Here is a 25,777-nt window from a genome sequence, read left to right as displayed (position 1 = left end):
CTGGTACAATTTTCTCCTTAAAAATTACAAAAATTCTGTCATATTAAAGAAGCCGAAGGACCAAGCTGGATAATGGAATCTAACTTAAGTTTTTGAGATAGCCTAACAAGAAACAAGTCCTTTCCCATCACATCCATTTTTAATATATTAGTACACAGTAGCCTATAATTGTTTGCACAATTAGGATTACTTTGCAAGCCCCTCCTTTCAAAATCTGAAAGGATTGTCCCCAAAATACTGCATTTGCTTAAAAGTATCACTATGAAAACTGTAGAAATAAAAGAGGCAGCATTAAAGAATACGTGACCAAAACAAACCATTACAGCTACTTCTATAGAATATTCAGACTAATGAAGACAAGAACAAGATAAACTACAGTGATCTAAAAAAAGAAATTGCTACTCCTACATCAGGAGGATGTAAAATTGAGGATGTACAAAAGTACCACAGTAACAAATTAATAAACATGACAGATTTAATCAGAAAAGTTAAGGAGAACAGATTTTATTGCTAGTCTCAAGATGAGTTTTATAAGACTTCCTTGACAGTAGCAGACACAGGGAACTTTGTCTGACATATATTCTATTGGCCATTAAACCAGAAAACACCATACAGTGCAACTGTATAGAAAAGTCACAGTTTGAGTTAACAGGAATATCCAACAGACTTCCTAATGGCAGCAGCACAGCTATCCATGAGCTGGTGAGTCACCACAGAAACATTAAAAGCAGGTAGAAGAAATTCTGCTTGCTCCTCCTTCCCATTTGGTATTTGCCAGGACAAGCAGCCATAAAGGCATGGTGAAAACAACAGCCAGCTCCTTCTAGTGAGAATCAACATGCAGCTTCATTCCCAGGTGAGCCACCCATGCTGTGACACGCTCATGAGGACCTGCCACGTGCAGAATGATGGCTTGGAGGTGCTGAGACACCACACAGCCCCACCAGCATCCCAGTGTAAAGAATGAGAGGGAGTGAAGGTCCACTTGTTGACCAGGTGCTAACCTCTTAACAGCTGAACCACTCCCATGCCCACACATCCCCACCCAACATAGGTGGATCACAAACCAGCTGTACTTTCTGTGAGGTTAGCAATATTCCTGCAGTTTTAGGAGACCTGTAAAATGACCTGGTTATTTCAATACCTATCATGAGAACTAGAACTACAAAAACTATTATAAAAACAGTTTTGTTTTTATAAAACTATTATAAAATCAGTTGTTAAAAATAACAGAAGATTTGTATTAAGTAATTAAGGAAAAACTATGCATCTGCAGAGCAGATCTGCAGTGGAGCACCTAACCAAACCGGTGCTGCTCCAGACAATTAACAGGAAGGTCTTGTCATTACTTGTTCTGAAGCCTCTTTTGCCCACACCCGTTGAGCTTCATATACTTTATCACTCTGATAAAACTAAAGCAATGAACAGCTTCCAATGAAGTCTGGTAAAATCATACCTGATTAAAAACATACCCTTCAATAACAATTTTTTTAAAATGTTAGATGTTTTAATATAAAGAAAGTTTTAATTTCCATAAAATGTCAGAATGTCTTCCTAATGATCTTTCAATATAGAAATGTACATTTTTGTCTTAAGTACATATACATGTAAATGGTTTCACATTTCACATAAACAGTAAAATGAAAAAGTAGTACTGAACTGGAAGTATCTTCCCTCTCCAACTATACTTTGAATCCACAAAAGTGTCATACAGTCACCAACCTTTTTAAGTAATACTCCAATTTAAGTGGCTTCAGATACCAAGACTATGTGTCAAAACATTAAAAATTAAACAGTTTAATACCCAACAAATCAACTGCAAATAACATGTGTTTAAAGAAAATAGCATAGAAATGTAGCTTATCAAGCCTGATACCAGCTATCATGCCTTTTATCTGCCTACACCCAGAGTAGATTTCACTGATTTTTATCAAGGCTAATTCCTGATTCCAGATTCTTAAGCTTCCACAGAAGCTCTCTGCAAGTTGTAATAAACATCCTTAAAAGCAAGTCTATGGAACAGAATCAAGTCTCATTCTGACTGCCTTGGAAAGTAATTCATCTAGAAGCAATTAAATAACCCAAGCTTGTAAGCATTTTAAAAAATAACAGTTTACTAAACTATGCAGCAAATTTACAAATTCATTCTCTAGGAGGCAAAAGCAAAGGTTTTTGACCACCCACCCACTCACATTCCATAAAGCTGCATGTGTTCCTTAGGTTATATCTGGATGAGTAAAAATTTTAATCTTCATTAGGTACTAAATATACTAAGTCTAAGACTCACTGAACTACTTGCTGCAGGCTCAGAGACAGAGAAAGGCCAACTTTGTAGCTACTGGTCCCACCTCTAGCAAGTGCAAACTTTTCTGGACTTGAAAATCAGAAAAAGCCCACTTTGTCAGAGAGAGCTAAGGTCTGTGTTGTCTCAAGACCAATGCAGACACTTCAGAAATCTGTCATCATTAGAGAAAATACTTTTCAAATAGAAATGAGGTGAACCAGCCTACTGTATCTAAAACTGATCTGTTAGCTGTGGTTAGTTACAGCTGCACTGAGTCATGTTGTACCCTGACTCAAAAAGAATTTTAAAACTGACCCATGCTCTACATACAACATACTTCTGCTTTCCCCTCTCACATACTCCTCCATGTTGGGGGCTAAAACCCAAATGTTTCTGGAGCAAGAAAAAGTACAGTCACAAGTGGGCAAAATATTTCCAATTAAACAAACCAAAATATTTCCAATCAAACAAACCAAACAAAATATTTCCAATTAAACAAAACAAGCACAAGGTTATCACCAAAACTTTGGTGAAAATCAATATTATTCAACAGGTAAAGATACTAGGCATTTAACTGCTATGACCAATTCCACAGCAGCTTTAAAATGCACTGAGTGGGAAAAACAGATGAGAAGTGCCTTAATACACAAAGGAAAAGAAAGGCAGATTGGCAGCAGTACACCCAACATCTGACACATCCAACAACCTAGAAACTTTATGTCTGGTGTGTCTGGATGCTCTACTTATAAGAAATCTCTAAGGGAGTAAAGAGAAAAGACTGAAGAGTTTTGTTGTTATTTTTAATGGAATAAGGGTTACATGTTACTTTTTAATAAAAGAATGTTTGCAATCAAGATTGACTTGCACACAAAGCAAGCAAGTGAATATACTCTCGTCTTTGAAATGTGCTTCTCACAGGACAACCCAGGATGTTCTGAAGTGGATGTCCTGAAATGGCATTAATAAATTATCCTTTACTGTACTCTCGTGCATATGTGGTTGTATGGGGATTTTAACAGTGTTCAGCATGGAAAGCAGGTACACTGACACAAAGAGCTCTAGCATCTTCTGTGCTAAACAGAAATACATAAATTTACAACAGCATAATTCCTCTCACACTCCAGGAATGTAACTGACCTAACATTCAATCCTAAGATTGGAATCAAGTATGCAACAGTTCCAAACTTACTTTACTTTACTCTTACTCTCAAGAAATGGGAAAAGTGGTAAGTAAATGCAAAAGGTTTCATATACAACATTTGTAAAAGACTAAGCAAATTTTGTTAATTAGTCTGTCTTAATCCTTCAGGAAAAAGTCATCTTCTTTATTATTATAAATGCTGTAACTTAATGTAATATACTAGAAATGCATTAAAGGCACTCTTAATTAAAAAAAGAAGAAATTAAATACATGAGCCTGTTTGATTCCACTTCTCTTTTGTTTCAAAGAAAAAACCTTTCACTGAGCTCAAGGAAAATATATTGCTTGAGCTCTATTTCACCAGACAAGGGTTAACTTTTTCACGTACATTTGCTATAAATACTGCATGAGCACTGACACACTAATAATACTCAGAGTTATGTATGAATCTACAAGTTGTGCTGCAGATTCTGTGATGGTCTTCCTCGGTAAGTAAATTCTGATCCTATGGTTCAGCTTAATTATGTCTGCATTAGGCTTCACAGGCAAGACATACTAGGCAATTTATTTTGGAAAAAAAACCACCTTGTATCTCTGCACTTTTTCAAACAAACGGCACTTGCCTTTATAGCTAAGGATAAATTACAACCCAAAAAACCCCAGAGCATTAACTTCCACATAATGCAGGCTCTGCAGTTTCAGATATACAAAATAATCCTGGATCAGTGTGTACACTAACACATACTATTAAGCACCTAAATTCCTACTCCAACTGAGAGTATTACTCATACAGCAAAAAGTCAACACAGAACTTACTAAATTCCAAAAGTTTTTTTCCATTAATAGGAAAAAAAAAGAAAAGCTGTATTAACATGTATCTAAACAGAATTTTCAAAGTTATTAGAATGCCAGAATTTAAAGAAGCCTGGTACAGGAATTCTAACTACAGTGTATGTGCGCTACAATTTTAGCAGGCACGCTAAGAGGCTGCATACACACATACAGGGTATTAGTGCAATGAGGAAATGGCACATGAATTTTAAAACTCACTTTCTTTCAGAAGGCCTAAAATACATGTCTGGGTCACCTATTTGCAGTATCAATCTAAATACCAGTGAATAAATAAGACAAAACCACTCCACTTAAGCAGAGCTGAGGTCTCACAGCTACTGAGAAGAAAAATCACATTGTGACAGTGTAACCTTCAGATTTTACACAGTACATAAAAGCATTAAAAAATTTTGTACAACATCTCCAGGGCACCAAAATGTAAGCAAAAACTCTGCTGGAAGCTAGGAATCAACAAAATCCAAGCAAATTGCTAACACACAGCTACTTATTTGTTCATTATAAAAACTAATCTGGCAACCTACATACTATTTTATTTCTATGAGACTGAGAAATCTGTTCTGAAAACAAGAATTATACACTGTATTTTTTCCCTAAAGTCCTCCTAAGAAGCCTGTTAAGGCAACACCAGTAGTTTAGTTTAGCAGTTTAGTACTGAACACTAAAAAAAAAAAAAAGAATAAAACTAATAAAAAAGCACCTCCACAAAATTTTAAATCTTATTACAGAAACATTTCAATTAATTCATGCTGGGAGGAAAGGCCAGAAAATTTCCTTAAATGCTTAGAAAACACAGTCACAGGAAGGCTTTAAATGCTGAGGTATTTGAAATCTTAAGACCTAAAACCTGTAAAAAGCTGAGAAAGTAAAAAAAATCCTATCAACTGTCTGTATTTGCAAGGACAAGCTAGATCCACATTTGTACATTATTACCAGTATAATTAACTATAAGCATAATTTTCAATTTTGGGAAACAATAATTAAAATCATGTTTAAACCTGTTCCTTCTACATGGATCTCCTACAAGATATTTGTCGGAAAAACCTTCATAAAAATTTTATTTTAAAATTGATATTCCTGTAGACTCAAACCCTCCTTAAATTTAACACCTTGAACTGACTGCTAAATATAAAATGACAAACAGTGGTTTAGAAATTAAAGCAACTTAGAATCATTTAACTTATCCTTAAGAACAAACAAGGTTGCCAAATAATGCAAATTATTTCTGGGTAAGATGTTACAAATTTGTTTTTAGAACAGTAATACTGCTGAACTGTCATACTCATGTTTAAAATGCTTCTATCAAAAAAGAAACACCTTATCACCTCTCACACTATTTCAGTAAGCACTACTTAGTCAGACTACCTGCTAAAAAATCCTAGAAAATACACTCTGATTTATGTGCCAGTGGGGCCACATACATATGCATTTTAAGGTCCTTGTATATATCTTAAGGTAACTTTTTCTGTTGATACTACTACAAGGTGACTGGACAAGAAGTAGAAGTGCGCCATACTTTAAAGAACTAAATCACAATATACTAATGAGTATAACCAACATGCAAAGATTAATCAACAAAACTTCCTGCAGGACATGGGAATCCTTTCTTTCGTGCAGTAGGAATCTAAACAGAATTTAAATGCCTCTCCTCTGCGAACTTGTTCAATAAGACACCCTAACTGCAACAAATTTGAATGTTCTCATCTTTTCAGAAGGGTCTAGAGAGTATTAAAAATCTTACACTGCTTGGGACATTGATTTTAATTATTCCACTAAGATTTTTTAAGAGGAAAACAGACTTTTAGAGGAACCTGAATTAAAGCCAACTAATATGACAAGTAAACAGATCACAGGTCATGCTATTAATGCTCTGGCACAGTAAAACAGTAGTTATCACACCTGAAACTTAAAATATTAATAGTCACTTCCACAAATTTCATATGAAGAGGAAGCTATAAAATTAGTTTTTTTCTTTCTAGATTTTAGAAAGTTAGCTACTAACATCTGACTATATTTAACTGCATGCTGTATTACATAGTTGCTACGTGAACAAATAACTACTGGCAGGTTTAAACAGGCAAGAGAGCAGGAAAAAGTACAGGGATAGTAAAACTTCAGAGAAAAACAGTCCCAACAGAAACCTGAACGGACTTACCATGGATTCTGTTCTTCCAACAACAGAAAACCACATTTTGATCTCCGGGACTACAGATCCTTGAAAGAAAAAAAACAATTCTCCACTTCTCTTCCAGCCCTCAACAGCAACCACCAGCTCTAGTCTGCTGGATTTTCCAAGATACCCATCGAGATAACTCGGAGCTCGATGCTATGACACAGTGTAGCATTTATCAACACCAGCTATAACCAATACAATATTCAGACTCTTACGTAATCAGTTATGCTGTTCTGACTTCCATTTACTTTAGAGGCTTTATTAAACTCTGAAAACTGCTAGAAAAAACAAAAAGGGAGCCCTTTTGTACTAAAGACAAAAAACCTCCAAATTAAACAGGAAGTAATGTGCTGGCCCACAGATGGCTAAGAAGTCACATGTGAAAGCCCCAAAAAAAGTGATATATTTTTAAAGTAAACTGCATGCACACGCAGCTTCCAAATCATCTGGATTTCATAAAAACTTAACCACAATGTGGTTGGGAGTCTGGCAGCTTTTAACATCAAAACATCTTTCAGGGTTAGAGCAACCAAAGTCTGCACACAACCTCAAAAAGCAACACTGTTCCCCATTCCCTATGCACGACCACTCCTACCAACTACATTTCCATATTCCATTACAAAAGCTATTGCTAATAAAGCTACAGAGTATTACTGTAAGAAAACATGCAATATGTACCAAAGGGCAGAACAGGAAGTTATTCTTCTGGATCAGATATGAAGCTATACACTTTAATTTTAAATAAAAATAAAAATTGTTTTAAAGCATTCAGTTTAAGAATTGCTGTTAGGTATTTTCTCAATTTATAAAAAACAAAACAAAACCCAAACAAGCACAACACTGTTTACAGTGCTCTGGAAGCTAACAGCTGTTTCATAAGTAAACCTGTTTTCTCTGCTATGCTTGCATATAGCATATGCACTTAGTGCATATTTGCTCAGAGGGACTGTCCTGCCTCAGATAACACCAAAGTGAGGTGAATTAGGTGATGCACTGAATTTCTGCTCTCTCTGGCACTCCTAGCAGGCCTTTAAAACTTCTAATTAAATAAAGTATGAGTAGTTGTGATTAGAAAGTGAAAGAAGTAATGCACTCAAATATTTTACCTGTCTCTATGTGGGAAGATGATCCAACAGAGGGTTCTCCAGGGACCCAACACTTTCATATACTCCTTGACTCACCTCTTCAGGTTTCATTTTGGTTTTAATTATATTAATGTACACATGTTTACAAACACCTAGTATCCCAAAGTAATACTTCTATCATAAAAATAAGCAGGTGCACAGCATTTTAATGCAAGCTTCCTTCTCTGCTTGTACAACCTTTGCTTCAATTCTTTTTTTTTTGACTGCAGAAGAGAAGGCGTAACAATCACTTGATAATTAGGAACATTTGGTGTAAAGGTATTATATAAGGTATGATTTCTAATTTTGTCATTAGAAAATTCTTAACTGGCACAGACTTTAAGCCAATGAAACCTCAAAACTAATAAAACCTCTATAATTATATTACAAATTTTTTAGCTGTTTCCTCAGAGATGGACAGATTTACTAGGAAAGCACACATTTTTTTGCAATGGATGGAAGAAAAACAGTCCATTGGTATTATTTTTCTTTTTGATCTCCTGACAATCTGCCCATTTTGTCAACCTCTAGAATATCATCAAGCTGCATGTTAGCAAACTCAATCCAAAGCCCATCACAAGTATGAGAAGCCCCGTAACACGTAACAAGAAAGGCAGGTCAGCACTGACATGCAAAGGTATTCTCACAACATGTTACTGAAAGCAAGTATTCAGGAAATACATCACAGGAAAAGAACTGCTTTCCTAACAAAAGCTAAACAGATTCAGGGTTGTCCTTCACTGGTTGGAGCAGGGCGTGTTGACCAGCTGCACTTTCTACTGCTACAGCCCCTTTTGAAGCATAAAGCTCAACTTTATGAGCACCTAATAGCCAACCTTTTACTATTAGAAAGTTAGAAAAATCTGAATCTATTGTAATACTTGCCTCTCCCTCTCATTTCAGGCATTCCATCCAGTTAATGTTTAGAAAATTTTAACAAATAGTCTATTGGACTTCTTCCTACCTTTTTGAAGTTAAAAATGAGAATTTCAACTTTTATGCTGCTAAAAGATATACTACTTGAGACATGTAGAAATATATGCTAGTAAATATCACCAATCTAAGGAATAGAAAGAAAAAATGCACCAACTCTTGCTAGCTTCTCAGTCACATTCACTCAGTTCTCTAAGCTGTTCTGCCCTGACCAGACTGAGAAAATTACTGCTTGTGTATTCTTTGTATTCTTCTTTACTCTTTTTTTTAATGAAGCCTATTACAGGAAAAGCAACGCTGATAATTACTCACAGTAAGCAACTTTGAACCTCTTGAAAATAATCCTACTTAACAACTACAGCAACTTGTTTCAAACAATGCATAGAATCATTTCTATCCAATGAACATTCTAATGACTTCATATTAAACAGAATTTCTATTGTATATACACCAAAACTAAAACAATCTGTTTCTTGCTTATTTCAGAGCAAAATTTAAAACGTGACTGTTTTTATATCAGAATTCCAATATTAGGGCAGCACACAGTGGTAAGATAAAATGGGACTGCCTGAACCAGTGTTTCCTGCAACTGTGCAGATGAAAACTGTTCCTTCCATGACTGACGAGGTATTCCTTTACAGATGTCAGAAATCATGAAATGTATTAAATAACTTGTAAAAAACTTTCAGATCAAGCTTATGCACTGACCAGTAGCACTCTTGCATACTGCTAATGGAAGCTAAATGTCAGTTGTTAAATCAACATCTAGAAGCCAGCCAGCTCCAATGAAAAAGGAAACTTTCCTCCCTGTACTATGCTGCTTCACTCTAGATGAGAAATTAGATTTCACAGAGTAAAGTGAAAAAAAAATTACTTCCATGGCACATTTTGAAACATTCAACAGAAATGCAGATGGCAGTCAGAAGTCCAATACATATTTAATCCAGTGTCAAGAACAAGTATTTGCTTCTCAGATTATTAACCCACTCCACTAAAATCAGAGCAGAAAATTGACTTTCCAGATCCTGAACTGTTTCCTCAATAATTGCTAATTGTTTACAACTATACACCTGACACCAGGTATTTCTTACAGATGTCAGAAATAATTCTTATAAGCTGATACCATGCAAGATTACCATTTCAAGAACAGACTATGAAATGAGTGAAGGTTGTAAAAATAACCAAAAAACCAAACAGTGCTGTTTAGAAGCAATTAACTATGTGAGGTAACTTAAAAGTAAAACAATCATGTTTTCAGCTCATGCACTAAGTGCCAAGAGTACCACAGTATTCTGAAGTTTCACATACTACACAGTGAAGAGACATTAGGAAAGACTTATTCCGTCTATTGTAAACCACCTAACCACAACATAGACTTTTCAGTATCACTGTTGCATCATTTATAACAAGTTTTAAATACAGAAGATTATGCCTGCTATTTGATTCAGCTAATAAAGCAAAACCAACCAACTAGTGGAGTCTTCCATCTGGTGGCAGGAGCTGTATGTGCATTCTAAACATTACTATGTCGTGCTACAAGCTACACTACACCCTAGCTACTAGCTACAGATACTAGCTACAGCATACACCCACAATTTTAGCTATTACACTGTAGGTCTCCACTGTAAAGAAACAAAACCGAATCCATTCTTGCACCTCTATTCTGTGCAAAAGAAAAGGTGTTGTGTTCATGGCGGAAAGTATTCCAACTTTAATGCATACATTTGAATTGTTTTGTTTATTCATCAATTAACCCACACACACATTCTTTGTGTTTACTTCTTTACTTTCAGCAGAAGTGCTAAATACACCTGTTTATTAATTCCATTTAATAACACTGCTAACTTTCAGCTCTGAAAAAACAGAATAAACCTGTAGCAGAGGTTTGAATCAAAGTGTTGTAATAACTACATCCATATTATGGCTTCCCTTGTATTGTCCCCATCTGTGTATTTTACAGAAACATTCCCCAATCAGAATAGAAGCGTGATCAACACAATGTGCACAAACAACTTAAGGGAAACAGACTTTTTCCATTAATATTTTCCACAGCAGGCTTTTCTCAGTAAGACTTAAACAAACTGACTTCCATACCTTGGCAGCAACAATGCTCAGTCCCATTCCATTTTGTTTTTTTAGTGTTACAGTGATAATTTCAGGTTCTTTTCTCAAAGGCTGAGCCTATCAAATAGCGAAGGGGAAAGAAGAAAAAATTCAGAAGTTCATATTCACTGCCAGGCTAGTAAAGTAACTAAGCAAAATAGTTAATTACAAACAAAACTATTTTGTTAGAGCAGCAGGTCTCACATCTTAAATAATATATCTAGTATCTATTTTATAGGTAGAAAGGTAGAATAGCTAACATTTAATTAATATGGATTCATATTAAGTACTACACCTGTGTTATACTACACCACAGAAACTTCAGGTCTACTCATTGTTCCTCCTTCTTTAATTCAGTAAAGAGATTATTAATGAATCACAAATCAAAATGTAACCGCTCTATAAAATTGTAGTACCTTTTAACGAAAACTGACGTTCAGACTCCACAGGTGCCTATTACAAAGGTAAAGGGTGATCTACACAGAGAGCTCAATTTTTAGTGCTGCATCTAGAAAATGATATTAACTTTGCAGAATTATTAAGAAGCCAATTAATTTCAAAGGCAGAATTAAACCTTTGAAATAAAGTTTGAAAAAATTTCACTTCTGAATACTCTTGAATACAGCCGGAGTCCCCAAACACGTTTGGTAATTTTTTTTTACATATCTTTTAACATTGCCAGTTCCTCAACTCAAAAAGTTGTCATCACAATCTTCATTAGCTGAAGAATGTCAGTTGGAGCACACCAGCTTGTATTCATACTGAAACATAACTGCAAGTTCCACAAGACCCATGACAAGTAAAAATATAAGCCAAGGAGAGTGATTTAAAAAAAATTAGTACTTTCTGATTGAGTTCAAGTATTAGAAATGCAAGTAGTTTTTAAGCTGAAAATACTAATTAAAATATGCTATATCTGTTCAGTTGCTCTAAAAATTATTTCACATAAAGCCACCCTCTTTCCAAAACCAAGCTGTTCTGTAACTTTTATATTCAAACAGACAAGCAGAAAAAACCCACCACAAAACAAACAAACAAACAAACCCTTACAACAGAAAAGAAAAAAGCCCTTACCTTGCACTGAAGTGAGACCCTTTTTAGTAAGTATAAGTAAAGGAAAACTAAAGCTTTTTTTTTCAGGAAAAAGTATCAGACTAGAACTTAATATTAAATATTTGGTTGGTAACTGCCAATTTATAAATAAAAGCAGCCTGCAGTTCCATTAGTTATTTATAGGTCCACATCCATATATTTTTTTGCCTGTGTTTAGAAGAAATTTCTTCACTGTTTATTCTCAGATGGGGGAATATGACAAAGTTTACTTATGTGAAAATTATAATCATGCTACAGCCTAGAAAAACAGTGACTTAAAAAAATCTCCAAACAGTTCCTTAAATCCACCAAGTCACTGATGAACTACATGTTTAACAATGAAGCCTATTCTTCCTAATAAGGGCTAAAACTGATTACATAAAACTCAATGCCTTGCCAAGACTGCAGTCAGTAATTATTCACTAAATCAATACTTACCAGCTCAGCATTCTCATGGGACAGGTGACTTTCATAATCTGCACCCTCAAAGTATATTGTCCATGTGCCTGGTGACCGTGGATGAGGTGTTAGTCTACAAAAACCTAAAAGAAAAAGTAATGTCAATATAGTCACGGTATTTTTTCAAGGTATTAATTAAAATAAAATAGTATTCATCTTTTTATGTTCATTAACGTGTCAACTCTTATATCTCAGATGCCATTATGGGCTTTGCCACAATTTTATACTACTACCTACAAAATCCTATAGTTCTATAGCTGTTGCTTCTCAGAAACATACTTATTTAAAACCACTGCAAGCTCACAGAAAACTCCAGGGCTGCAAAATATTGCTTTTACCAACCAGATTCAGAAGAGACATGAAACACCAAATCATCTTTTAGAATATAAACTATCAGAACTCTGATTAAAACAGTGCTACAGAAATCTACTTTGAAGAGGGTCTAGCTAAGCAGTCTCAGCATAGATTTAGCAGAGGAGAATGCAATATGGTTTTAAATGCAGCACTGTAATTTACAGGTATTTAGCTTGATTTATTTTTTTATTTGAAAAATTCCTAGAATTTTGAAAAAGAAGCCACAGCAGTTCAATCTAACATTTTCTCCTAAATCAGGGACATTGAGAACACACATCACACAAAAATTATTAATCACTCCATCCAAATATATGATACTCTCCTCCTCATAAAAACCATTTTTCAGCAATTCAGTTTACACTGTTTCACTTCAAAAAGTCCCTCAGCATAATTTAAGGGACACCCAAAAGGCAAAATTTTGAACATATGCATTTAAAAAGCCTTACTTGTAATCAACGTACAGCCACTTATATGGCAACTGAATTATACTTACTAATTAAATAATTTATTCTACTAAGCTCCTTTAGTCTCAAAACTACATTCTCTGTTACTAACTGGACTTTCAAAACAGTCAGTTTCCTACTTTTCTTTTAAATGCAAGAATATAGCTTTTCTATAACTAAGTTGGAAGCAAGAATTGCAAAGGTTCACTGTAGTACAGAGTGAGTCTGCTTTTTCAATAGCCTCCTTTGCTACAGCCCCTTATTTACCCTGACATTCCTGTACAAGTTTTTTTAAACAACTGCTTTTAAGCAGAAAATCAAGAAATTCTCATAAAATTGAGGAGCACCAAATAAAGATTTTAACTTGCTCATTTACTGAAAATGCTCAGACAGACCCCCTGCTTTACTTCCACAGGTTTAAGTCTATCATCTACTTGTTGTCTGAAATTCTGTTGGACTACAAATGCCCAAACCGTAAGTTCTTACACTGATCAACAGTGAAAGAATTATTTTAAACTCATAGGGTTTTTACATGCTATATGGAAGCAGCTGATGAATAAAGAAAAATTAGATTCTAACTATTCAATTCACAATAATTTTAAAAATCAAAAAAGTTTTGGAGCTAAGGCAAAACAGTATTTCAGCAGGCTCTAGCAACTCAGCACTGCTTACTTAGAACCTTGAAACTGAAAGGAAAGGACAGGGAGAAAGGGTAAGGATTAAAAACCCTAAATTTTAATGGCTTGCAAAAGCAAACACTTGAAGAACATAGTATAAAAAGACTGAATCATACGCAAAGAAAAAGAGGCTTACGCTTTACTAAAATATATTCTGTATTCTGTGTTTGCTACACAGATCATTGCAAAACAACAAAAGAACTAACCTCTTTGACAGAGTGGATCTAAAAATTCTTGCAAACCACTTGGAACATTTCTGACAACATCACAGGAATAGCCATCTTCTGGTAAGAGAAAAGGCAGCTGTAAGTCAGGATCCTCTTCCAGCTGGACTTCTCGGCCATCGCTGCGAGCAAGTTCATCAGCCGTATTTTCTGCAACAGTTACTACATTCTCTATCAATTCCTGGACAGAAGGCAGAAAGACGTTATTACTACAAAGTAATAATTTTATTAAGTTAAAAAACCTTACATTAAGAAGATGCTAAGATTGCAAGAAAAATCAACTTCTTTGGCTCTGCTATGTACAGTCCGTACACTGCATTGCTTTATTTTATGAAATCCCACAGATAATTGTATTAGCAAATGAGACAGAAGCTCTTATTTTTACTTCAGTATTTTCCAAATCCGTGGTGCATGTTTTTAATTTATTATTAATAATAATAAAAACCCAAGCAACTATGGAATTCTACCTATGTGCAAACAGGTAATATGGGTTATGTTCTTCAGCAAAAGACTTTTTAGTTGGGTAGCCAATACCTAAAAATATTTCCAAGCTACATGTCCTTCCTCCCATTCCCCCAACACCTTTTGAGCTGTTGTATTAGTGCTTCTGACTTAATAAACAAATGTATCCAAAGTTAATAAAAGATGGACTTTGTAGATAATGCATTCAGCTATATAAATATTAGACTACCTCTTCCTTTTTTTGGGGGAGGATCAGTGAACTATCAGAGCTTACTCAGTGAACTATCAGAGCTTACTCAAGAGTGTTTTTTACAATTCTGCAATAACACAGCCGTCTCTTGAATTTTGCCATGGATAAAACTTAGAATAGTCAGTCATCTTAAATATCAAGAAAAAAACACAGTCCCAAAAACAACATTATACACATATATACATACAAATTCCAGGTATCAATATGTTAATCAAAGGACAATCTGTCCGCTGCTTGTATGGAGGGATTCAAGATCCCTCAATATTTACCTCCTACATGTCAAAAAGAGTAGTGTTTCTGATGCTTTCCTTTGATTTCTATAAATTAGAAAACTTTGTTCCTTCTAGTTACACAGAACCAGATTTTAGGGGCGCTTTGTTCTCTCTTCTAGCACCTTTCTGTATTTCATTACAAATGGTGTAAGATGCAGTGACACCTCTCTGAATACGTGCAACATGGAATGGTACCTTCCTTTCCAACTCAGCATAAGAGATTCTTGTTAACACCGTGCTTGAGTCAGGGAAGTACATCCACCAAAGGTAAGATTGCTATTGACAGCCAGTGTTTTTTTACCTCCAGTATGTTAAAACTGGACAATGAGTGATAGAAGAGACTTACTGTTGGGATGAGTGGTTCATCTGGAGCACAGTGGTAATTCTGCAACAAGGCTTGTAACTGCAGAGAATTCAGCTTAAAGCAAGTACTGTTAATATTTGGAACATCTGCATGTGAATATTTGTCCATGGTAAGCAATGTGGTTGCCTAGAGGGGAGAAAAAAGTCCCAGATGACAAATTAAAACCAGAATAAAACTTTAAGCTTTATGTCTAAATGCTCTTTAGATATGGGAAAAGAGAAAGCAAGAAGACAGATCTGTAACAGAAGCAACATCAATAGCCTCCCCAAAAAAACACTAAATAAAGATAAATTAATACTAAATCTGTAATAAATTTTTCAGCTGCTCTTCCTGTCTCTGTTCGGCATAGTTACAGCTCAGTCTTACAGCTCAGTCTTCTTTCTAATAAATGGAGATTTAACAGCCATGTTCACTATTAATTTCACTTGTAACTTAAACATTAACAATATTGAAAACATGTTTTGTGTCTTTACCTCAATGCTATCTCAGCATTCCAGGATTAACTCACTCAAGCTATGTTTGTCCACATACTATTTTCTAGGAACACAGCATAGGCAAATATTGTCTTTGAATATACGAATATGTGAGAAGTGTTAATCACAAATACACTCACCTGTACTATTCTGCTCAGGTGGCAATCAGCAGCCAATTCCAAACCCTGTTTTTCTGCCCAGGCTTCAATGTGGCCAAGCTGTTGGCGCATGATAGCTCCCCAGTAATGTGAACATAACCCTGAATCTGGGGCTGTAACTAATCTGTTAAAAAGCCACATGTTGATAAAATGAAAGAGCTGGGAGAAGAGCTGTATGGTCAGAGCAGCATTTACTCTGCATCGTCGCAACAGGGACATGGCTCCAGTCAAGGTATGCAGCACATCATCTACAGAGATAAAACAAAAAGTCACTCATGTTCACAAACTGCAGAGTACACGTGGTTTAGGCAGTAACACAAAGACACTCAAGGCAGGCTGGTGAATGCTAGGCGGAACCTATGTGTATTTAATTACACATCTTTCAGAAATACACTTACTGGTCCATGATTTTAAAGATAGAACAACATTCAAATGCTAGGTGGAACATAACTCCTGAAATGAAAATAAATTCTTGGGGAAAATATTTATCATGCATGTAAATAACTAACTATACCCAATGTTTAAATCACATTCTCACTTCAGTAAACTGATTTTTCTATTAGTTTTTGTAACAAGTTCATATTCTGTTCTTCTGTGCAACCTTTATATTTTACTGTTTCAAATGCATATTCTAATTATTCCATAGCTTCTTCTAAGTATCAAATTGTACTCAGAAATTTCAGCTGAAGTTATTTGCACTGTATGATGCAGTTAAACTATGGAATGCACTTTCTTTTCACACATCAGATTTTTAAAACACTTCAAAATTCCATTTTCCAATTACTCCCCTGCAATATTACCTAACAAGCAAGAGGGACTTCTATTAGCACCACCAAGAGCAAACACCCTCATATGCTTCCCAGTAGAAGCAACACATTTATCACCAGGTCTTGTTTAAAGCAATACTTTTAATTGGAAATCTCTTTTGAAGAGACCATTAGTTTTTTTAGAACTGAAACTCAGAATTGTGTCTGAAAAAATATCTATAATGGTTATAAGAAATCTATAATGCAGCTCAAAAATAACTGAAATAATCAACAGCACCTGCTTTTATTCCAGTATCAGTTTGCTACATTTTCTGGGTTTGTGTCCCCAGAAGTACTCTCACAGTACATGGCCCTACAAACATAGCAGTGCCTCTTCAGTCTGCCTTAAAGGCTCAATGCAGGAGAAAAAGCAAGAACAGAAAGCTTAATATCTAAAGTACCAGAAAGTATCTATGAAATTTTCGTAGCTCAACAGAATGCTCTGTTTAATTGCTCTGCAGATCACTTTTCTTTCAATTATTGAGGCATTAGAAGTCTGAGCAGAGTCACTGAGCCAGGATTACAAACACAGGGTGATACAGCACACATTGAGCAGGGTGCTCTGGTGGCAAGCATCATGTTTCAAGTATCACAGCAGGGAAGCCTGGCAGGAATCTACATGGCCAGCCAGCCAGACCTTAGTAGCTGGGAGGCTCTTCATCAGGTTCTCCCATAACATCTCTACAGTTATGGGAGGAAACTGCCAAGGTGAGGACTGGATAAACTGATGGCAACACATGGTTGGACAACAGGACTCGGTGGATTTGCAATGTCCAGTTGGCAATCACAGATTAGTGGCTTCCCTCCTGTTTTGAGGGGAGACTGATACTGTTTCATTAACGCCTTCAATTAATGATCTGAGCAATGTGATGGAGCACATTCTCAGCAAGTTCACAGATGATACCAAGAGGGGCAAAATACTGATACACTAAAGAGCAGCAGCATTTTTCAGAAGGGCCTCATTAGGCTGGAGTAATGGGCTGACAGGGATTTCATGAAGATCAAAGGCAACTGTCAAGTCCTTTACATACGACAGAGTAAGTCTGTGCAACAGCACAGGACAGGTGCCACCTGAACAGAAAACAACCCCAATGAAAATTATGGAGAGATCCTAGTCAACATCAGGATGAATGCGATTGAACAGTGTGTTGTGGCTTGAAAGGTATCCAGTTGCACACTTAGCTGCTGAATCAGCAGCAGGGCAGCTGGCAGGAGGGAGAGAGGGAAGCAATCCTTCCTATGCACTCAGCATTGCCAGACTGCCTCTGGAGCACAGCACCCACTTTCAGAAACCCCGGCACAAGGAGGATACAGGTTTAAGGGACCAAATTCAGCAGAGATCAAGTAGTCTAACCTATTTTAGGCCTCTGAGGATTATTTTCCTCTGGATCATCCAGGAATGCTGGCATGTAGTTATTAAGCTCTGACTGCAGACAATGAACCAGGTACCTGGAAGGGAATGGGGAAAAAAGTGAATTTTAAATCCTCCATGTGTTCATTACAAAGGTTCTAAAGAAAAGAGTTCTATCAAATTACAAGATTCCTGAAATGTCTGTGTTATGAATGTGATTATATGAAACCCAATAATACTTTTTAAAAGGGCTGAGAGACCAATTTTCCCATAAATTTCCTAGAAATGTTGCATGAATAATTAGGTTGTCTGGGAACAAGCAATATGCATTTACATGCAATATTGCCACCACACTGGTAAGAGACAGTCATATGCTACACAAAGAGATGCTGTCAGGCTAATCTTGGGTTCCACCAGCAGTGGCTTGGGGAGAAGGAAAAAATCTGCACATGAACAAAAATTAAGCCTTTATTTTGATTAATGTTGTGCTCAGCCAATACTGTTATCCTTATTCAAGAACACTTTCCTCTGAAGGGTTTCCCCTTCCCATTTGGTTATTTAATACAATTTTTCCTTTAATCAGTACTGTAATTGCCTAAGCTGACAAGTATAGCTTGATTTTTTTACTCCAAACCAAAACCTGTCCTTCCTTTTTTAAGAAAAGTCTATGCAAAAAAAAACCACTGTGAAAATTGCTATTTAGGAGAATTATGAAAGTAGATTATATTCAGAAGCCTTTAAAGAGCAAAAGATTCATTACTTTAAAGACCCAGGAATATTTAAGCCTATGTATTTACATACTAACAGCAAAACTAAACTTTCCTCACAATTTCACATTAAATTAAGAGAAAGCAATCAACATAAACTAAATTTACCTAAAATTATCATTGGCAGCCTCAACTATCACAAGATCATCTAAGAGATAAAACTTGTGCACAACTCACTGATCCATATTCACAAAACAGGGCATCTGTCTAAAGAACTAAGTCTAGGCCGTTCTTTTAAGTTTTGCTCTCAGGTATTTAAAAATACTCAAAGGATATTATTGCAATATCTAAAATTTGGCAGAAATGTGAAGTTGTTCTATAAATCAGAGAAACAAAGAAAGTGGTAATTGAAACAGAAGTTTGATAGCCTTACTTGAATGCCATTTGAACCAAGTGTGCCAAAACATCTTGTGCATCCACAGTAATTCGGCTAAGATCTCTGTCTTGCTTTATGAAATTGAGTAGTTCAGATGCATTTGCCATCCAAAAGGCAAGGGCCCCAGCAATATTCTTCTGTTTCTGTAAGTGGAAAGAAGCAAGAAATAATACAGGGAAATAATTTTCTGATAAAGCATGGCAGCTTAAAAAGGCTCCAAAAGATAGACCAGTACCTCTTCCCATTTCACCAAACATCTCTCAGATACCAGATATTTGCAAAATGTTTGTACGTAACACCGCAATTGCTGTAACTACTACGTTCAATTTTAACATGTTCACTGAACACATGAAATGTTAATAAATTGCCAATAGCCACATCAATGAAAGCCACAGTGTAAGCATCAAATTACACAGTGCTAAGAACTTAGCAGATGCAGTATCTGGTAATCTGTGCACTTTTAAGCGCATATTCACTACTGCCCACTGCCACACTGATACTGTGCTCACTGGCTTTGATACCATGTGATTCAGTATCAAGTACTGATCTATCTCACCATCTCCCGACCACAAATGCCAGGCCAGGCAACCTCAGATGAAATCCAAAGAATAGGAACCACAAACAACAAAAAAAGAAAATAAAGGGAAGAAAAAGAACTTTGGTCATTTCATATCCACATTGAAGTGCGTTAAGCAGAAATTATGGAATGCCGTAAAAGTTGCAAAGTCAAAAAAGGATTTTAGTACTGCATGTTCCAGTTGCTGAATGAGTGTTATGAACTGTTCAAGTCCAGCTGTTTGAGTATTGTATTTTGATATGGAAGCAGCATGAGAAACTGAGCTAAGCCAACATAGCTAGGATCAGTTCCCAGCAAATATATCCTACCTGATCAACCTGGTCTACCTCCTGGAGAAAAACGGACGAAGGAAATCAAACAGAATAGAAGAAAGAAACTTGTGAACAATCATGAAAGCTTTAGAAATCAAACACTAAATATGAAGGTACAACACATGTTCACAGTTATACACAGATGCATTAATCAGTAGCTACAATGCAACTGAGCTTCTTCTAAAATATTAATGATTTTACTAGGACCAGTAGCACAGCAGCTATGAACTGAAGTGCCTACATGTCACAATTAATTCAAGGAATTAATGTCTTAAACTAGTTGCCATTCCAGACTGGTTATTCCATGCTCAGTGTGCTAGAGAAACCTTGCAGAAATTTTTGCAGGCAATGGGGTAACTAGCCATCCAAACAACAGATCCTAGGAGCCATTTGCCCACACTGCTGCAATAGAGACAATATACAAACACACACAAAGAGGGAACAGAAAATCCCCATCCAAAATGGAAAAAAACCAAAACAACCCAACAACAACATTCAAAAGCAAACAAAATACACAGAACACCTAGGACAGATTTAATACATGACTTTTCAATTAAAGAACAAAAAGATTGTTTGAAACAACAGAAGAGTCAAATGAAATACCATACTAAGTTTCTTAAATGTTGGTAAGTATAAAGCTACACTGAGTTAAAAGGAAAAAAAGAACCCACCAGATGTTTGTCTGATTATTTAGAACTGAGCTCTTAATTATTTTTTCTTTCTGTTCAGATCACTCTCTCCCACCTGCAACACAGTGAGCTTAGATGCAAATATTTGAGGTGTTACTATTTTAATTTTAGTTAGAGCTCAAAACACCAAATTGCTGCTTTTTTGTTTCCTCTCCCTTTCCAACCAAAGCACTCTTAACTGACTGAAGATGTGTTGGCACAGAACAAAAGGAAATGCTCCTTCTACAAACAAATGTTAAAATTTAAAAAGGATGAAAAATGCCACAGAATGATTTGGGGGAAAAAAAATAAGGATACAAAAAAAAGGGATTTTTAATATGAACTAAATTTCTAATCCTGCTTTTTTACTGAAAGCACTGAGCCTTCTCATACATCTCTCCTATTTTATACTTATCTCATACAAAGTCATCTATAATATTTGGATATAAATACTATATCTGAAGTCACAAATGTAATTTGTTAGCAAATACTTCTTGAGTTACTTCACAAAGAGACTTGATAGCTTTCTGATCTAGGCAGGCAAAATTAAGATCTCAGTCATTAATTTACTCCCACAATATAGCACAGGATTTTGTGCACCTTCTCATTCCTGTTTTGGGTGCCTCTCTCCGCTTGCCACTCATTTGTCTTCTGTGTCTCTCACACCATCAGATCCCCTTCCGTGCAGGAATGCTTTACACTTGAGACACCAAAAAAGCTATTGTGATACAATTTATTACATCGTGATCTGACTGTGACAGCCATAAATACAACCACTTATGTTACACCTTAGATGAAGTAATTTGACTTAGCTAATCTTGTACTGCTTCTACTCCACTAACACAAGTCCAAGCTAAAGACATTTTACTGGTCCCTATGTATTTCTTTGCCTTCAGACTATTAACCTTGAAATTCACTAATGTTTTTCTCTTTTGTCCTGGGTGTATTTTCCCCCATTTCCTCTGGCTCCTTTCACCATGATATTTGAATGAACCACCTCCCAATTTCTATGCAACCTCTGACTCCTTTCAGTTAATTTCTTGCAACTAGGCAACATCTTTCACAAACCACAAATACTGCTTCCTTGCTGATGTATTCCATAATATTTAGGTTGGAGATTAGAATGCAGCTGAAGTTACAAGGCTGTAGAAATAGTCTTCCACAAAGGACAGTCCAGACAAACAGCTGGGTTTAACAGTTTTGTAACAGTATTAGCAGGATTATAGAAAATACATTTGCTTACAAACACAAGGATGCATGTGACTTGGGAAGCCCTTCTCAGTGCAATAAATGAATGTTTTTCACAGTATAATATACTTTCGAGCTTTGATTTGTTTTCAAATCAAATTCATGTTTGAGTCCATCCCTCTACTATCTTCTAGCAGTCACTTCATCAGCCATTCAACTAGGAACAAAAAACTTTATCTCTGCTTTCCCACTGTACCTGCCTCTGTCACTACAGGTCTTTTTAGGTTCATTATAACTAGTATACATTAGTTCTATAAACTGAGTGACTTTCTTTGATTCAGACTTGTAATTTCAAGTTCATATTTGAAGCCTACTTCTCTCTGTTTACTTTCCATTCTAGCCACTGAACTGCTGATGTGCAGGCTCTTGCTAGTTCATGTTCTCCCCTGTAGTCACAGTCTCCTCTCTTACAGAGACAGATTTCTTTTTTTTTTAATAAAAGAGCCCGATATTAATTTTTGATACCATTTCCATTTTATCAAATATCCACTGACTGTGCCATCAAGATTCAAACAACTGTGACATCAAGATTCAAAGCAACATACTAGTTCTTCACATCAGAAGCAAACTGCCGTTATGTTTCTGATCAGTTTTGGAATGTACACAAATCTTACTTTCGTCTTGCAAAGTGTCCTCAACAACAGCATTTCCTCCCAATCTTTCTTGTGAAAGGTAGGAGCTTGTTGTGTAAGATTACACAAGTGTCTAGAGCTAACATTCCCTTGCTGAAAACTTCACTAAATCTTTCCAAAACCTGAACAATTTTGGTTTGTTTTGAGTTTCATGCCACTCCTGTTGATTACTTTCCTACTCTCCCTTACTCAAGCTGTTGTGTAACACTTGCGATGTAAATACGTTAAGCAGGACTGACACATTTATGTTTATGCATGTATATTATGTTATGCCTGTACAGCACTTAGTGCAGCAGGGTTCTTGCTGCTACTCTGGCAGCACTATTTGCAACAAACACACCTGTTTTAATAAACACAGAAACAGATTTCAATTTTTCTTCTAAGAAAAACCTGCAAAGAAGCTTAATTAATTAATTACTGAGGATACATGAACTAGTACTCCTTTTTGAGAAAATGACCAGTCTGTTTTATCAATGCTGTCTGTCTAATATCACAGACAGCCCAGTGGATCTTATCCTGAATTTTTACACAAAACAGAATTTCCCCTGTGATTCTGTAGAAGTCTTGCACATATAGTAGTAGCAAGAGTGTTAGACTACATATAAAACATTGGAACATTTGAGAACCTGTATTTCTCTTTACAAAGCAGTTGTGTCAGCTTGGTTCAAGATGTCCAAGTTTTACATCCAGCTTTTTGTTCAAGATGTCAACCATTTTCGTGGTTACAAAAGTTGTAAAAGTGACAAGGTCAGAATTTTAAAGTTGTGATTCTTTTAATACGTTCATTTCAAGTATCAATCAGTGCAAACAAATGCTACCTATACAGTATTCTTTAATAAACCAATCCAACTTGTTTTACAAGGGTTCACAGCCAGAAATGTTTCCAAAGACCTTACCTTCTAGAAAGGAGTCACCTCTTGTCAGGGAACAATCTTCAGAGCAACAGCCACTCCCTAACTTCCCACATTGCTCAGGAGAGAGTTTCTTACCACAGACATTATTCACTGACATAAAAGCAGTGACTGCCCCTCATAAGGGCAGTCAATGCAGGTACTACTGTTTAATCAACTACTGTTAAGGGTCAGACTAAGGAAAAGGCTAAGAAGCTTGTTCAATTATCAACAAACGGTAGGTAATTCCCTTGACATATTTTGGCAGACTAACTCACCTGTATCACTCCTTCCATCATGTTCACCATCTTGTTGACTATTGCAATGACTTTGTGAGTACGCTCAGCAGGAGTGATGTCAGGTCTGTATTGGCTGGACAATACATACCGACATGTCATATACAAGACATATGTTGGTGACAGCTTAAAATGAACTGTCGAGCTATTTGTGTAATTTATAATGGCAGATAAGAAGGCATCTTCAGCTGCAGACAAAGAGGAAAAGAAACACTATGCATTAATCCAAAGACAGAAAGAAAATGAAAGAAAACTATTTCCTAACTTGAGGCTTAAAGGATTTTTTTAGGGAAAAGAAGAGGAAGGGGGAGCAACTTACAGGCACTTGAACTCTAAGTTGTCTATTATGTACTACAGTTAGTTAGACACACTAACAAAACACTTCCATATAAAGCCAGAAAATCTGATCATCAGGAAATATTTCTGTACTGTTTCCTATCTACTGAAAATTTGCATCTTCAAGGGAACAGGAAAATGAAAGATTTCTCTTGCACATTTTACTCCAACAAAGCTCTCGTACTAATAAAAATCAGTCTTTGCTTGCTCACTAATCTATTTAGTTTCAGATATTTGAAGTATGGGCAATCTCTAGTATGTTATTTTGCTACCAGATCTGAGCCTTAAAAGTCTGGAGAACAAGATAATAATAAATTAAGTTCTAAATGACAATGTAAATCTAATCAGACTTTATAGAAAATGGATTTTGACCAAGATGCAATCTATTACAGAAGGCACAGAGAACTATATAGAAGACAATGAATCCAAGGTACTGAGATGGAATTAAATTTTTTTCACATTTAATCTGAAAATCTGAAGGTGTTGAAATGCCATCAGAATTAAGATATGCATGAACACGCCTCAATATCTAAAGTATCTGCTCACCCTCCCAACAAAACAAGTTATACTGTCTAGCATATAGACAGTATATATATATAATATATATATATATATATATATATATATATATATATATATATAAAACAAATTATACTCTCTAGCATCTGTATAGTCATAGTTTCTTTCAATGTTTACTTATATCACCCTTAAGTTTTCAAGCTGACTGAAATATGACAGTATAGAAGAATGCATTAACAGGTTAGTATTGTAACTTCACAATTTACTCACAGCTTTCCCTGAATTCAATACTGGCAGGCAGTATCAGTTCTGGTCCATGGGTATCCTGAGATCTAAAGAAATATGAGAAAAATTGAAACAAATAATCCACATGGGTGATATTAATTACTGTAAAACTACATATTACTCCAAATACACTGGTTCCAAATATTGACACAACAACCTTCCACAGAATGACACTTTTTTTACCTTTCCTCCAGAATCATTCAAGCTGTATTTGCCTGCAACACAACAGACTTGAACTGTGGAGTCTGTGATATTAATGAGCACCCTCTTGTGTGCTGCACAGCAGACTGATAGGATCAGTTTGCCATCTGCCATTTACAGCATTCAAATAACAAATTATTCATGGACACATGAAAGAAATTGAATGAAGCTTTGCCTGAAACATCAGCTCGGTTACAACAAATGTACTTTGCTGCCTTCCATGCCTTCAAAATTTATGAAGACTTTAGTCAACCTATTAGACCTTCTGGTAAAGAGGGAAAGGAGGTCAAACCCAGTCCCTACCTAGCTGTTGCTACATTACATCAAAAAACAGCTATTAGCCCCAGAACTGTCCTCACTGAAACTGACTGCAGAGCTATTTCTCACCAGAACCCATCAGAGAAATCACCAAGTAGAAAACTGAACAGAGATTTGACTTTTCTCGTGCCTGCAAAAGGTTAAGTGTGTATTTCACAGAATCACAGAATATCCTGAGTAGGAAAGGACCCATCAGAATCATTGAGTCCAACTCCTGGCCCTGCACACGACACCCCAAGAGTCACAACATGTGCATGAGAGCATTGTCCAAATGCTTTTTGAACTCTGTCAGGCTGGTGCTGTGAGCATTGCCCTGGAGAGTCTGTTCCAGTCCCCAACCACTCTCTGAGTGAAAAACCTT

At 36.0% G+C, this 25,777-nt stretch overlaps 1 protein-coding gene across 1 annotated transcript in view; it reads right to left on the bottom strand.

The window, feature by feature from the left end:
- AFDN (afadin, adherens junction formation factor) overlaps positions 1 to 25,777 on the bottom strand; it is a 115,500-nt gene that overhangs the window by 30,992 nt on the left and 58,731 nt on the right. Inside the window, 10 exon segments of the mRNA XM_036379461.2 lie at positions 10,599 to 10,685; positions 12,138 to 12,241; positions 13,839 to 14,037; positions 15,187 to 15,330; positions 15,818 to 16,083; positions 17,996 to 18,090; positions 19,133 to 19,278; positions 20,021 to 20,041; positions 23,740 to 23,945; positions 24,883 to 24,944. Of these exon segments, the coding sequence (XP_036235354.1) occupies positions 10,599 to 10,685; positions 12,138 to 12,241; positions 13,839 to 14,037; positions 15,187 to 15,330; positions 15,818 to 16,083; positions 17,996 to 18,090; positions 19,133 to 19,278; positions 20,021 to 20,041; positions 23,740 to 23,945; positions 24,883 to 24,944 (1,330 nt within the window).

The sequence above is a fragment of the Molothrus ater genome, chromosome 3 (assembly GCF_012460135.2).
Source record: "Molothrus ater isolate BHLD 08-10-18 breed brown headed cowbird chromosome 3, BPBGC_Mater_1.1, whole genome shotgun sequence".
Lineage (NCBI taxonomy): Eukaryota > Metazoa > Chordata > Aves > Passeriformes > Icteridae > Molothrus > Molothrus ater.
The sequence above is the reverse complement of the archived record's forward strand: the minus strand, read 5'-3'. Positions and strand labels throughout refer to the sequence as shown.